This window comes from Schistocerca gregaria, chromosome 1 (genome assembly GCF_023897955.1).
Source record: "Schistocerca gregaria isolate iqSchGreg1 chromosome 1, iqSchGreg1.2, whole genome shotgun sequence".
Classification (NCBI taxonomy): domain Eukaryota; kingdom Metazoa; phylum Arthropoda; class Insecta; order Orthoptera; family Acrididae; genus Schistocerca; species Schistocerca gregaria.
The window spans coordinates 1,071,263,422-1,071,280,074 of record NC_064920.1 but is presented as its reverse complement, the minus strand read 5'-3'; the positions used below and the strand labels follow the sequence as shown (position 1 = coordinate 1,071,280,074).

At 39.0% G+C, this 16,653-nt stretch overlaps 1 protein-coding gene across 2 annotated transcripts in view; it reads left to right on the top strand.

The window, feature by feature from the left end:
• Positions 1-16,653, top strand: part of LOC126281617 (putative inorganic phosphate cotransporter) — a 433,128-nt gene that overhangs the window by 372,313 nt on the left and 44,162 nt on the right. For both annotated transcript variants that reach the window (XM_049980742.1, XM_049980748.1), the window contains exon 7: positions 1,759-1,891. In XM_049980742.1, the coding sequence (XP_049836699.1) occupies positions 1,759-1,891 (133 nt within the window). The remainder of the gene's footprint in view (positions 1-1,758; positions 1,892-16,653) is intronic.

The following is a 16,653-nucleotide window of genomic DNA, read 5'->3' as shown; positions in this document are numbered from 1 at the left end:
TAATTAAAAGGGGGTGAGGGGCTAACTCAGCAGCAAATTCAGTATAGAATGTGACAGGGATTCCATCAGAGCCTGGAGCTTTGTTCAAATTTAACAATTTCTGCTATTTCTCAACACCACTGACACAAACACTAATTTCATTCATCCTTTCATGGGTATGAGAATTAAATTGGAGAAATTATTGTGGGTTTTCTATCCTAAAGGAACATTTGCAAATGGAGTTAAGCATTTCAGCTCTTGCTTTGCTACCCTTAATTTCAGTTCCTGTCTCATTCACATGTGGTGAGACACAAGGATTCTAATAAGTTGAATTGAATTGGTATGGGTCTTACAGTTGAGCAATATTCTAGGATGGATAGCATGAGTAACTTGTAATCAGTTTACTTTGTAGACTGATTCCATTTCCTCTGTATCCTACCAATCAACTGAACTCTGTCATTTCTTTTACTTTGACTGGCCACTCCATTTCTTATCTCCACAAGTTCTTAATACATTTATTTGTATGAGCTGAGTGATTCCAATTGTGATTCATTGAGTTTGTAATCCTAGGATACTACATTTTTGTCTTTTGTGAATGTTGTGTTCCTGAACATCAAAGCAAGTTATCTATCATTGTGCCATTTTTATATCTTACCAGAATCTGACTGGATAATTATGTAATATTTATCAGACAGTACTTCATTATAGACAACTGCATCACCTGCAAAAGAAAGTTACCATTAATGTTGTCAGTCAGATCACGAATATACAACATTCCAGTGAAGGTCCCAACACACTTCTTTGGGGTGTCTGAAGTTACTTCTATATCTTTTGATGACTCTCCATCCAAGATAACATGTTGTGTCTCTAATATAATAACAAATTTCGTTTGATGCTATATGTGATCATACTTTTGTTAGTACGTGTTGTGTGGTACTGAGGCAAATGCAATTCCTACGAATGTCATGTGGTAACAGTGACTGGAGATATGAAGCGGAACAATTACACAAACACAGTTTTAGCAAAGTCAATGGCCATCTTTTATATATTCATAGGATACTGGCAAATTGCAGTTTGTCCTTGATAAAGATTCATTAAAAAACATTTGAGCAGTGCAACAAATGCAGCTCAAGCCTGTGGTATCCGCATTAAGGTCAACTGAAATACTGCATTGAATGTATACAAGAATGGCAGTATGAATGGTTACAGGCTTGTTTATCTCATGGGTAAGTGTAAAGGAAGTACAATGGAACCTAGTATAATGGGCATAATTTGTTTCACAATCTTACTTGTAGTGCAAAACACTCATTAAGTGAAACAATTTATCACAAATAAATTAATGTAAAATATGATAATGCATTCCATGCAGAAAAAACACTAAAAGTTTTATCATATTCATGCCATTTATTCAAAGAAAATTATACATACAGTATTATGTACATTATTATTATACTAATTCTTTTTACTAGGAAACTATCTATAGTTATTTGTATCTGCTCATGCTTCAGCACTTGGCGAAAATGTGAGACAGCATTATCGTGAAATAAATTTGTTGCGCGCGTAGCCACTGCTTTATTGCGGTGGTGATTATCAATGTATGATGCAACTGATTCCCATGCTTTCAGCATTTCTCTTACTGTGCCAAAAGATTTCTTTTAGAATAATTATTGTCCAGTTTGCATAAGCTGTTAGAATTATCTCATTGTTATATAACTGCATTATCTGTGCCATGTTTATGATATACTGTCATTGTACAGAATAGATTGTTCTGGGTTTCAGAATGGATTGCTCTCTGCCTTACCATACTTGGTGATGTGGCTGTTGAGTTTTGTTATGAGCCCTGTCTCATTCTGGTTGCAGAGGAGAGAAATTATAAGTCTGACAGCATCCAGGAAACTTTTCAATTCTATAGGTAATTTTTCAGTATAATTATTTTTAATCTTAATCAGATGAAAATGTTGCTTCTTTTATCGAAAGAAAGACTTGTCAGTGGGTACAATAGAAGTTGTTGTTGTTGTTGTGGTCTTCAGTCCTGAGACTGCAACCTACATCCTTCTGAATCTGCTTAGTGTATTCATCTCTTGGTCTCCCTCTACGATTTTTACCCTCCACACTGCCCTCCAGTGCTAAATTTGTGATCCCTTGATGCCTCAGGACATGTCCTACCAACCGATCCCTTCTTCTAGTCAAGTTGTGCTACAAACTTCTCTTCTCCCCAATCCTATTCAATACCTCCTCATTAGTTACATGATCTACCCACCTAATCTTCAACATTCTTCTGTAGCACCACATTTCAAAAGCTTCTATTCTCTTCTTGTCCAAACTATTTATTGTCCATATTTCACTTCCATACATTGCTACACTCCATACAAATACTTTCAGAAACGACTTCCTGACACTTAAATCTATACTCGATGTTAACAAATTTCTCTTCTTCAGAAACGCTTTCCTTGCCATTGTCAGTCTGCATTTTATATCCTCTCTACTTTGAACATCATCAGTTATCTTGGTCCCCAAAAGCAAAACTACTTTAAGATTCTCATTTGCTAATCTAATTCCCACAGCATCACCCAATTTAATTCGACTACATTCCATTATCCTCGTTTTACTTTTGTTGATGTTCACCTTATATCCTTCTTTCAAGACACTGTCCATTCTGTCCAGTTGCTCTTACAGGTCCTTTGCTGTCTCTGACAGAATTACAATGTCATCGGTGAACCTCAAACTTTTATTTCTTATCCCCGGATTTTAATACCTACTCCAAATTTTTCTTTTGTTTCCTTTACTGCTTGCTCAATATACAGATTGAATAACATTGGGGAGAGGCTACAACCCTGTCACTCCCTTCCCAACCACTGCTTCCCTTTTATGCCCCTCTACTCTTATAACTGCCATTTGGTTTCCGTACAAATTGTAAATAGCCTTTTGCTCCCTGTATTTTACCCCTGCCACCTTTAGAATTTGAAAGAGAGTATTCCAGTCAACATTGTCAAAAGCTTTCTCTAAGTCTACAAATGCTAGAAACGTAGGTTTGCCTTTCCTTAATCTTCCTTCTAAGATAAGTCGTAAGGTCAATATTGCCTCATGTGTTCCAACATTTCTACGGAACCCAAACTGATCTTCCCCGAGGTCAGCTTCAACCAGTTTTTCCATTTGTCTGCAAATAATTGCCATTAGTATTTTCCAGCTGTGATTTATTAAACTGATAGTTTGGTAATTTTCACATCTGTCAACACGTGCTTTCTTTGGGATTGGAATTATTATATTCTTCTTGAAGTCTGAGGGTATTTCACCTGTCTCGTACATCTTGCTCACCAGATGGTAGAGTTTTGTCAGGACTGGCTCTCACAAGGCCATCAGTAGTTCTAATGGAATGTTGTCTACTCCTGGGGTCTTGTTTCGTCTCAGGTCTTTCAGTGCTCTGTCAAACTCTTCACGCAGTATCGTATCTCCCATTTCATCTTCATCTGCATCCTCTTCCATTTCCATAATATTGTCCTCGAGTACATCGCCCTTGTATAGACCCTCTATATACTCCTTCCACATTTCTGCTTTCCCCTCTTTGCTTAGAACTGGGTTTCCATCTGAGCTCTTGATATTCATACAAGTGGTTCTCTTTTCTCCAAAGGTCTCTTTAATTTTCCTGTAGGCTGTATCTATCTTACCCCTAGTGAGATATGCTTCTACATCTCTACATTTGTCCTATAGCCATGCCTACTTAGCCATTTTGCACTTCCTGTCGATCTCATTTTTGAGACGTTTGTATTCCTTTTTGCCTGCTTCATTTACTGCATTTTTATATTTTTTCCTTTCATCAATTAAATTCAATATTTCTTCCGTTACCCAAGGATTTCTATTAGCCCTCATCTTTTTACCTACTTGATCCTCTGCTGCCTTTACTATTTCATCCCTCAGAGCTACCCATTCGTCTTCTACTGTATTTCTTTCCCCCATTCCTGTCAATTATTCCCTTATGCTGTCCCTGAAACTCTGTACAACCTCTGGTTTAGGCAGTTTGTCCAGGTCCCATCTCTTTAAATTCCCACCTTTTTGCAATTTCTTCAGTTTTAACCTACAGTTCATAACCAATAGATTGTGGTCAGAGTCCACATCTGCCCCTGGAAATGTCTTACAATTTAAAACTTGGTTCCTAAATCTCTGTCTTACCATTATATAATCTATCTGATACCTTTTAGTATCTCCAGGATTCTTCAATGTATACAACCTTCTTTCATGATTCTTGAACCAAGCTATGATTAAGTTATACTCTGTGCAAAATTCTACCAGACGGCTTCCTCTTTCATTTCTTAGCCCCAATTCTTATTCACCTACTATGTTTCCTTCTCTCCCTTTCCCCTATGTCGAATTCCAGTCACCCATGACTATTAAATTTTTGTCTCCCTTCACTACCTGAATAATTTCTTTTATGTCATCATACATTTCATCAATTTCTTCGTCATCTGCAGAGCTAGTTGGCATATAAACTTGTACTACTGTAGTAGGCACAGGCTTCATGTCCATCTTGGCCACTATAATACGTTCACTATGCTGTTTGTAGTAGCTTACCTGCACTCCTATATGTTTAGTTCATTATTAATCCTACTCCTGCATTACCCCTATTTGATTTTGTATTTATAACCCTGTATTCGCCTGACCAGAAGTCTTGTTCCTCCTGCCACCAAACTTCACTAATTCCCACTATATCTAACTTTAACCTATCCATTCCCCTTTTTAAATTTTCTAACCTACCTGCCCGGTTAAGGGATTTGGCATTCCACACTCCGATCCGTAGAATGCCAGTTTTCTTTCTCCTGATAATGACGTCCTCCTGAGTAGTCCCCGTCCGGAGATCTGAATGGGGGGACTATTTTACCTCTGGAATATTTTACCCAAGAGGATGCCATCATCATTTAACCACACAGTAAAGCTTCATGCCCTCGGGAAAAATTACGGCTGTAGTTTCCCCTTACTTTCAGCTGTTCACAGTATCACAACAGCAAGGCCGTTTTGGTTAGTGTTACAAGGCCAGATCAGTCAATCATCCAGACTGTTGCCCCTGCAACTACTGAAAAGGCTGCTGCCCATCTTCAGGAACCACACATTTGTCTGGCCTCTCAACATATACCCCTCCATTGTGGTTGCACCTACGGTGTGGCTATCTGTATCGTTGGGGCACTGACTGTTTTCTTTTTACTTGATGTAACTATATGTAACTCTTATGACAAGATCAAACAATGGAAAATACAGGACGGAATATAACAGTATTATGAAAAGGATAGATGCTACACACCATATAGCAGATATGCTGAGTCACAGATAAGGACAACAAAAAGACTGTCACAAAATGAGCTTTCAGCCAACAAGGAGTCTGTTGAAAAAAGACAGCAGATCTCAGTTCACTGCATCCAACTGTGATCCATCCCAACTGCCACCAAATCACCTCCTGTTACCTTTCTTAGCATTGAACCTTGCCTCGGCGTCATTCCCTAATCTGTCACAACATGCAAACTAACCCTACACCCACAGAAAGAATCACAACTCACCACCTAAAAACTGATCCAACCTTATAATCCTACCTGCTGATAGGCTCCATCACTGTTGTTTTGAATTGCAATCATTACCTGGCAGAAGGACTCTGCCTGCTGTCAGATTCATCCACCTGAAAATCATGCCACAATGACGCCATTCCAGAAATTCAGCAGGATGTCCACTCTCTTCTCAAATCCTTGGGCCCAGACCAGGATCTTTCCCCTGAGTCCATCTCTCTCCTCACCCCTACTACTCACTGCATGCCTACCTTATAGATGCTTCCTAAAGTCCATAAACCCAACTACCCAGGATGCCCCATTGTGGCTGGTTACTGTGCTCTCACTGTGAGAATCTCTGCTCTCGGAGACTGACACCAGCAGCCTATTACCTACGTCCTACTCTCCTATATAAAAAATACCAACCATTTCCTCCACCAACTCTCCACAGTGTTTGTTCCTTTACCACATTGTGCCCTGCTGATCACTATTGATGCCACCTCCCTTTACACCAACATCCCTAATGCCCATGGTCTTGTCACTTTTGAATGCCCAATGCCCAAAGCCCGATGGATTCCACACCAACCAACTCCTTCCTAATTGCCAGGACCAACTGTATCCTCACCCGCGGTTACTTCTCCTTTGAGGGCATTATCTACATTCAAATCCAGGGTACAGCTATGGGCATCCACATGGCATCATCCTATGCTGACCTATTTGTGGGGCATCTAGAGGAATCCTTCTGAAATACCCAGAATTCCAAACCCCTCATCTGGTTCACATTCACTGATGACATCTTCATTATCTGGATCAAGGATGAGGACACCCTATCCACATTCCTCCAGATCCTCAACACCATCTCCTATTTACTTCGTAGGGTCCTACTCAACCCAACAAGCCATCTTCCTTGATGTTGACCTCCACCTCAAAGATGGCTACATCAGTACCTCTGATCATATCAAACCTACTGACCACCAGCAATACCTCCACTTCGACAGGTGCCACTGATTCCATACCAAGAAGTCCCTGCCATACAGTCTAGTCATCTGTGGCAGTCACATCTGCAGTCACAAGGAGTCCCTCTCGAAAGATACCAGGGATCTCACTGAGGCCTTTACAGACTGTAATTACCCTCTCAACCTCATACAAAAACAGATTTCCCATGCCTTATCTTTCCAGTCACCCACCAAGACCTCACAGTATGGCCACAGAGAAGCATTCCCCTCATGGCTCAGTACCACACAGGACTGGGTCAACTGAGTTACATTCTCCATCAGGGTTTCAACTACCTTTAATTGTGCCCCAAAATGAGAAATGACCTACCCACTATCCTCCCTACCCCTCCCACTGTGGTATTCCATCGCCCACTGAACCTACACAATATCCTCGATCATCCCTACACAACCCCTGCCCCCAACCTCTTGCCTCATGGCTCATATCCCTGTAATAGGCCTAGATGCAAGACCCATCTTCCTACAACCACCTACTCCAGTCCAGTCACATACATCACCTATCCCATCAAATAAAAGACTTTGTGAGATATCAGTCATTTAATTTATAAACTAAGCTTCAACCACTGTGCTGCATTTGCCATGGGCATGACAGCCAACAAGCTATCTGTCTGTATGATGGCCATCAACAAATTGTGGCCAAGAAACAAGTGGATATATCCTCCATTCCCATAACCCTTCTGGCCTCAACCTTCGTTAGTCATTGTCCTTATCCATTTAGCCCTTTCCTGTTCCCATTTCAGTACTACATAGTCCGCCACGATAGCTGAGTGGACAGCGCACCAGCTAGTCATGCCGGGGGGCCCAGGTCCGATTTCCAGCTGGGATGGAGATTTTCTTTGTTTAAGGACTGTGTGTTTGTTTCATCTTCTTCATCATCATCACCATCATCATCATCATTTCATCCTCATGGATGCGCAAGTCATCGATGTGGCGTCACCTCAAAAGACTTATATCAGGCAATCAGGTCGACACGCTGGGGGCCTTCACCACACAACATTTCATTTCATTTCAGTTCTACATAGCCCTCTATTCTACCAGCACACCCTGTCTTTTTACTTCTCTCCTTTTCCACAACCCCCTCCCTCTCCTGCCCTCTGTCTAACCTCCTGACTGCACCTGGCTGCACTACCCTCTCTCCACCTCATCCCTGAACACACCCACTTGCAGTAATTTACCATCACACATCCCTACCCTGCTATCCCTCCCCATCCCTACCTCAGCCTCCTCCTTACCCCCAGCCAGTTGCTTCTCCCATTATATGCTGCTGCTCGTAGTCTGGCTTCAGCTGCCAGTGACTGTGGTCGTGTGTGTGTGTGTGTGTGTGTGTGTGTGTGTGTGTGTGTGTGTCTGTCTGTCTGTGTTGTCTTTCTGACAAAGACCTTGTTGGTCAAAAGCTCATTTTGCGTCCTTTTTTTTTTTTTTTTTTTTTTTTTTCCCCCGCCTCAGCTGCTAGGCTATATGGTGTGTAGCAACTACGCTTTTCATAATATTGTTTTATGACAAGATAATGAATGTGCACAAAGTAACTGATACTGTAGGAACCTCAGGCAATAGACTACAATATATTCTCCAGAAAAAGTACCAAAAAGGGCCCATAGTGTGCTGAATGCTGAAATTTCTGATCTCTTTTTTTTTATGTAACTGATGTTGGTACCAGATTGTAATGCCCAGAGGTTACTCAGGGAAAATCAGACCCATGAATGACATCTCTTTTGCTTTATTTGTGGTTTGTTTGTCCCTGAAAGCCACCACGACTGGCACACAAGAAAATGTTTTTTCACTAGAACAGTGCTTCAGCCAACATTCATTTATTGAGCAGTCACAATGGTGAAAATAGCTAGAATTCATATCAGTGCTATCTTATTTGCTTTAACCAACCCTACACTTAACTTGAGAAGTTGGGCTTGGCAGGAAGAAACTTTCAACAAACAAGGAACTGATTAGCTTCATACTGGGGTACTTCCCAGAATATGACAGAACCTATTTCTTGTATGAAATGAAGAAAAAAATTTGGTATCTCACTAGGTTATGTGTACTGAATAAATTAGAATACTGAACTACTCCTTTGGACTTTCTTTCTTAGCCAGGTTTGCCCTGTGTGTGTGTGTGTGTGTGTGTGTGTGTGTGTGTGTGTGTGTGTGTGGAGGGAGAGAGAGGGGGGGGGGGGGTTGCCAGAAGCAACTTTTGAATTGTCCAGACTCCAATCAGTCCATCTTTCTTGTAGATTGGAAGAAATATTTTGTAAGCATCAACTTGTAACACAATATTTCACATCTGGAAGAGCACTCAACACAATTTAGCTCTGGAGTTTCTGACTGTGTGCAAACAGTGATTTGTACAGAGTTTTCTTTGCAAGAGGATATATGTATTACAGTTGATACAAACAGGAGATCTGCTCCTACTATGCTGCAATATCAGCAAGGGCAAGCACTAAAAGTGTTGCAGTGTTATGCTGTATACATCTATTTTTGCTGAAAATAATACTGTGGGGAACAAGCCAAAGCTGGACATCAGCAACTTGACATTGATCAGTACTATAAAGGATGACGTCAACACTAAGATCTCTAAATACAATGACTTCGCACTTATTTCTTTTATCTGAAATTTTTAAGTTATGAGTGAATAATGAAACAAAAGTTACTGAAACTTGTCCCAAAAAGCAGTAATTTTTTATCATAATGACCAGCATGTTGATTAATAGCAATAAAGGTAAATTCTGGACACAACAGTACATACTAGATTGATATGTGGCACATTAACATATGTAACAGAAAACAGTGTTCACTAGCTTTCAAGCTTTTATTTCTTTCCTAATAGAAATTACACACATTCAGGCACAGTGCAATAAGCTAGGAGTCGTTTTTATTGATCCCAACAAATTTCTAAGTGCAAAGTGTCTTGCCAAAGATGGTCTACATCTGAACAGGTTGGGCTCAAAAATATTCAGTAAGATGTTCTTAGATACTTGCCAGATCATAAAAAATAAGGGAAACTTATAAGTAGTGATGGGGGTGAAAAAACGTGTGTAGCATTAAGAAAGAAAAAACCAAACCATTATCTGGCAAGAAATATGCTAAAGCCTGTAAGAAATAGTCAAAGTAGGTATGTTATCCACTGGAATATAAATGGCTTAAACACTGATGCTTCTAATAATAAAAGCTCCAAAATAGATGAATTGGAAATCATTCTGTCAGAATATGCAAATATTAAAGTTGTTTGTTTAAATGAACACTGGTTGACTGAGGGGACAATTAAAATTCTGAACAAAATAGGGAACTTCAGATTAGCAAGTAGCTTTTGTAGAAGAAACAAGTTACGTGGAGGCTCATGTATACTTCTACACAATGACATAAATTATGAGACCAGAAACTGTTTTAATTATTTAAATGAAGAATGTGTGTTCGAGAGCTGTTGTGTAGAAATAGTGGACTCGCTAGCAAATGTTATAATAATCTCAATATACAGAATTCCAGGGACATCAACAACAGAACTATTCCTATCTAAGCTTCAAATTATGCTAGAAGACCTTTGTAGAGAAACAAAGAAAAAAGTTGTAATAGCTGCTGATTTTAATATTGATATCACATGTAATAGTAGCCAAGCTTCAAGGTTCACTGACTTAGTTAAGAAATATGGTTTCAAATTGAATTTCTTTGAATCTACCAGGGACAATGGGCAATCAGCAACATGCATTGACAATGTTCTAACTAATTATGTATATGAAGATGTGTATAAATTTTGTGTAGATCTAGGTATTTCAGATCATTATGTATTGTTTATTGAGCTGCCACAGACAGACACAAACATTTCACATACAAGAACCCATATGAGCAGGAACTTTAGCAAAGAAAACTTGCTAACATTTAGTGAGAAGCTAAGAGATAAAACATGGCCTTTTGATTATGGTAACTCAAGTGATAAAAACTTTGAGAAATTCCTAAATAGTTTTCTTGCAGACTTTAATGAAACATTTCCACCTAGACTCTGCAGCAATAAGATAACAAATACAGTAAAGTGGATTACCCAGGGCATAAAAATTTCCAGTGTAAGGAAAAGGCAACTGCACAGAGAACTAAAATATAATAAAGATATAAATTTCATTAAATATGTTAGACTCTATAAAACCATATTTAAAAGAGTTGTCAAGGCAGCAAAACAACTGGCAAACAACAGGTTAATTTTAAATCATAAAAATAAGACAAAGGCTGTGTGGTCAGTCATTAAATCTGAGTTAGGTGTTAAAGCCTGTAACCAAGAAATTCCAAAAATTGACATTGAAGGAAAAACTGTTGTAAATCCAACTCAAATACCAGAGTACTTTAATGAATTCTTTATAAATGTAGCAAAATCTGATGTAGATGTAGCAGATTATCACAACAAAGTAAATCCCTTTGGCCTAGGCAAAAACTCTGAAAACTTTACAAAATTCTCAAAAGTTTCTTTTGAGGATGTAGAAAATGCTATTTTAACATTAAGAAACAAAAAATCTGCAGGTTGGGATAGAATACCCACCAAAGTTATTAAAGTGGTACACAATAGAATTGCAAACCCACTAGCTCAGATAATAAATCAATGTTTTGAAGAGGGCTGTTTCCCAGAGGTACTGAAATATGCTGAAGTCAAACCACTCTTCAAGAAGGGATCAAGAGAGATCATGGGAAATTATCGTCCTATCTCAATTCTCCCAGTCCTATCTAAAATATTTGAAAAACTTGCTGTTGCTCAAATCCAAAACTTCATTGCAAAATATTCTGTTATTCTAAACAATCAATTTGGTTTTCAGCAAGGGAAAAACACCGTAGATGCAGTTAACAGTTTCATTGAGAAAATAAGTACGTCATTAGACAAGAGAAATAAGGTGGCAGGAATTTTCTGCGACCTCACAAAGGCATTCGATTCCGTAAACCACGCATTGCTTGTTTACAAACTTGAAAAGTATGGCATTGGCGGCAGTGCCCTACAATGGCTTAAATCCTACTTATCCAACAGAAAGCAAAGAGTTAGCATTTCTTCAAATGGCGCATATTATTTTTCTGACTGGAAAAAAATTACTCAGGGTGTTCCACAAGGCTCCATATTAGGCCCAGTCCTATTTCTCTTTTATGTTAATGACTTACCACTAAATATCAGCTCCCCATCAGTTCTGTTCGCAGATGATACTTCTGTCTTAGTTGAAGATCAGGATTCAGAAAAAATTCTCAAATCTGTGATCAGTACCCTCAGTACCTTAGAAACTTGGTTTCAGCTAAATGGGCTGAATCTAAACATATCTAAGACTCACGTGATGCAGTTCAAAACCAAACTGTCAAAATGTGAGCAAATTAAGATTGTACACAACAACCAAGTTATAGAAGAAGTTGACTCAGTCAAATTCTTAGGTCTAAAAGTAGATGAAAATTTGAGGTGGCAGGCACACATTGAATACCTTGCAAACAAATTGAGCAGCTTTGCATTTGCAATGCAAATATTATCAACTGCAACGGACATTGACACGCGGAAAGTAGCATATACAAGCTACTTTGAATCCATTATTAGGTATGGTATTGTTTTTTGGGGTAACTCGACAAACATAGTGCGGATACTAAAAATACAGAAAAAAATCATACGAAATATGTGCACTGCCAATCACAAAGAACCATGTCGACCATTATTTAGGAAACTCAAAATATTAACTCTGCCATCCTTATACATATATGAGATTATTATATTTTTGTACTCCAGACGCGACTTATTTGAGGGAAACCATTTTGTCCATTCACATGATACCAGAAACAAAGAAAATTTTATGCTCCCCACCCACCGCCTCAGACTGTTTGCCCAGGGACCTCAATACATGGGAATGAAAATTTTTAATAAATTAAAAGGGAACAAGTTGATGCAGATGAATTTAGGTTCACTTAAAAGAAAGCTATATGAGGTACTGACAATGAAGTGTTATTACTCAGTGGATGAATTCATGCAGGACAATCTGGAAATTTGAGCTGGGTACAATGTGTTACATGTTCCAAGAAATATCCTTATAGTGTTGTTATTTATTATAGTGCTATCATTAATTAATGTAAAAATCATTGTAATTGTTTTATAAATTTTTGACATGTCTCCTGTACGCAAACCAAATGGATTGCAAATGTACGTCATGAGATGAATAAAACACAATTCACAAAAAAAAAAAAAACCTCATGAACAAGTAAACACACACTACTACGCCCACGTGACACTGAGTATTGATTTTTAATTATTGAGGATAGTTTTCTGAGCTAATAGATTTTGAGAGGGGGTAGGGAAGGATGCATGATATGTTTCTTTATTTCTTATATGCCTACCCCTTCAGAATTTCTTTCTATTATTGTGCAGCCAGTGAATCATCTGTCTGTCCCACTCCAATCTTGCACAAGCCCACTACACCTTCCTCACCTCATGCATCCTTCCCTACCACTTCCACACATTTGTTGCCCAAAATAATCATTCTCAATAAACAAAAATCAGTAATCAATGTTGCTCTGGTAGTATGCATTTCAGTGTCTATTTGGTTGTGTATGTTAATATGTATAATTTTCTCGAGAAAAAGATCCAAAGCTAGAAAGCTAGTGATCCATTGTTATGGGATTTACTCAACATTATTAATGAATTAATGAATGAGTTGTTCTTCTAAATCTACATCTACATCTACATGACTATTCTGCAATTCACATTTAAGTGCTTGGCAGAGGGTTCATTGAACCACAATCATACTATCTCTCTACTATTCCACTCCCTAACAGCGCGCGGGAAAACAAACACCTAAACCTTTCTGTTAGAGCTCTGATTTCTTTTATTTTATTTTGATGATCATTCCTACCTATATAGGTTGGGCTCAACAAAATATTTTCACATTCGGAAGAGAAAGTTGGTGACTGAAATTTCGTAAAAAGATCTCGCCGCGACGAAAAACGTCTTTGCTGTAATGACTTCCATTCCAATTCGCGTATCATATCTGCCACACTCTCTCCCCTACTACGTTATAATTCAAAACGAGCTGCCCTTTTTTGCACCCTTTTGATATCCTCCGTCAATCCCACCTGGTAAGGATACCACACCACGCAGCAATATTCTAACAGAGGACGAACGAGTGTAGTGTAAGCTGTCTCTTTAGTGGACTTGTTGCATCTTCTAAGTGTCCTGCCAATGAAACGCAACCTTGGGCTTGCCTTCCCCACAATATTATCTATGTGGTCTTTCCAACTGAAGTTGTTCTTAATGTTAACACCCAGGTACTTAGTTGAATTGACAGCCTTGAGAATTGTACTATTTATCAAGTAATCAAATTCCAACGGATTTCTTTTGGAACTCATGTGGATCACCTCACACTTTTCGTTATTTAGCGTCAACTGCCACCTGCCACACCATACAGCAATCTTTTCTAAATTGCTTTGCAACTGATACTGGTCTTTGGATGACCTTACTAGACAGTAAATTACAGCATCATCTGCGAACAACCTAAGAGAACTGCTCAGATTGTCACCCAGGTCATTTATATTGATCAGAAAAAGCAGAGGTCCCAGGATGCTTGAATAACAACTGCTGTTGAACCTAACTGATTTGTTTCCTTAGTCTTAAAAGACATACTTTATTTTACTTTGGAACACAAAATATGACTATTTTAATCTTAAATAACAAACTGCAACATCAAAACCAAGCTATTAGTTCTCTCTCAATGAAAGATTTTGGCATAGTACAGTAAAAAATACAGGATGGATCATAAACTGTAGAAGTATAATCCAATACAGTTCATTCATTTTATCACTTTCCAGATGCTGATCATGAAAGTACTGGAGTTCTAACACTGAAGTGCTCATAAGTAAATTTTGGGGACACACAAGTAATTTTTCCCAAGTAATACTGTAAATACAACATACAGGGTGTTTCAAAAATGACCGGTATATTTGAAACGGCAATACAAACTAAACGAGCAGCAATAGAAATACACCGTTTGTTGCAATATGCTCGGGACAACAGTACAGTTTCAGGCAGACAAACTTTCGAAATTACAGTAGTTACAATTGTCAACAACAGATGGCGCTGCGGTCTGGGAAACTCTATAGTACGATATTTTCCACATATCCACCATGCGTAGCAATAATATGGTGTAGTCTCTGAATGAAATTACCCGATACCTTTGACAACGTGTCTGGTGGAATGGCTTCGCATGCAAATGAGATATACTGCTTGAGCTGTTCAATTGTTTCTGGATTCTGGCAGTACACCTGGTCTTTCAAGTGTCCCCACATAAAGAAGTCACAGGGGTTCATATCTGGCAAATAGGGAGGCCAATCCACGCCGCCTCCTGTATGTTTCGGATAGCCCAAAGCAATCACACGATCATCGAAATATTCATTCAGGAAATTAAAGACGTCAGACGTGCGATGTGGCCGGGCACCATCTTGCATAAACCACGAGGTGTTCGCAGTGTCGTCTAAGGCAGTTTGTACCGCCACAAATTCACGAAGAATGTCCAGATAGCGTGATGCAGTAATCGTTTCGGATCTGAAAAATGGGCCAATGATTCCTTTGGAAGAAATGGCGGCCCAGGCCAGTACTTTTTGAGGATGCAGGGACGATGGGACTGCAACATGGCGCTTTTCGGTTCCCCATATGCGCCAGTTCTGTTTATTGACGAAGCCGTCCAGGTAAAAATAAGCTTCGTCAGTAAACCAAATGCTGCCCACATGCATGTCGCCGTCATCAATCCTGTGCACTATATCGTTAGCGAATGTCTCTCATGCAGCAATGGTAGCGGTGCTGAGGGGTTGCCCCGTTTGAATTTTGTATGGATAGAGGTGTAAACTCTGGCGCATGAGACGATAGGTGGACGTTGGTGTCATTTGGACCGCAGCTGCAACACGGCGAATGGAAACCCGAGGCCGCTGTTGGATCACCTGCTGCACTAGCTGCGCGTTGCTCCCTGTGGTTGCCGTATGCGGTCGCCCTACCTTTCCAGCATGTTCATTCGTCACGTTCCCAGTCCGTTGAAATTTTTCGCTTTTCGGTCCTTTGGTTACATTAAACCTCTGTTGAAAACTTCGTCTTGTTGCAACAACACTGTGTTCTAGGTGGTGGAATTCCAACACCAGAAAAATCCTCTGTTCTAAGGAATAAACCATGTTGTCCACAGCACACTTGCACATTGTGAACAGCACACGCTTACAGCAGAAAGACGACGTACAGATTGGCGCACCCACAGACTGCATTGTCTTCTATATCTTTCACATCACTTTCAGTGCCATCTGTTGTTGAAAATTGTAACTACTGTAATTTTGAAAGTTTGTCCGCCTGAAAATGTACTGTTGTCCCAAGCATATTGCAACAAACAGTGTATTTCAATCGCTGCTCATTTAGTTTTTATTGCCGTTTCAAATAAACCGGTCATTTTTGAAACACCCTGTATATGCATTACATATCATATTTGTATATCTTGTTTTTGTTCCAGTTGTTCATACAGTAGAGGAGCGTGTTGTACCTTGAGGATAGTGTACCCTAGAACACACAACATATCCTAGTCAGTGTTTCAATCTAGTGGTTGAGTTTGGAATTAAATGAAGGAACATGCATTGTAGACTGTCATAAATGGTTTGCAGCATTTTCTGCTGTTTCCGTTATTGTGAAATATGAGGTTGTGTTTTGTACAGTGTCAGTAAATACCATGTTATGAGTTCTACATATTTAAATGCTGTATAATATATTTATGATGTTGTGAGCTTACTGATAATTCTTCCATTACAGAGTTTTATGGCCAATAAATTAATATATATTTTAAAACTAGTTACTTAATGTGTGGACATTTAAGTTGTATTTTGTCAGTCGTGTACTATCTAGCACCTGGAAATGGATTTTTTTTATTTTTTTATTATTTTTTTTAAAGTATGATGTTTGCAAATCAACAGAGTTCTTCTAATGTCCTAACAATTTTACTGCCTCAAAAATGGATATTTGCATTAGTTGCCAATAACTCCTATTTCAAAATTTTAGGTTCTGACTGGTTTTTGATAATATTTTATCTTATGTTACTGGTATGGCTAATTCCATTCCCTTAGAACTACTGACGGCCTTGGGAGAGCCAGTCATGACAAAACTCTACCATCTGGTGAGCAACATTTATG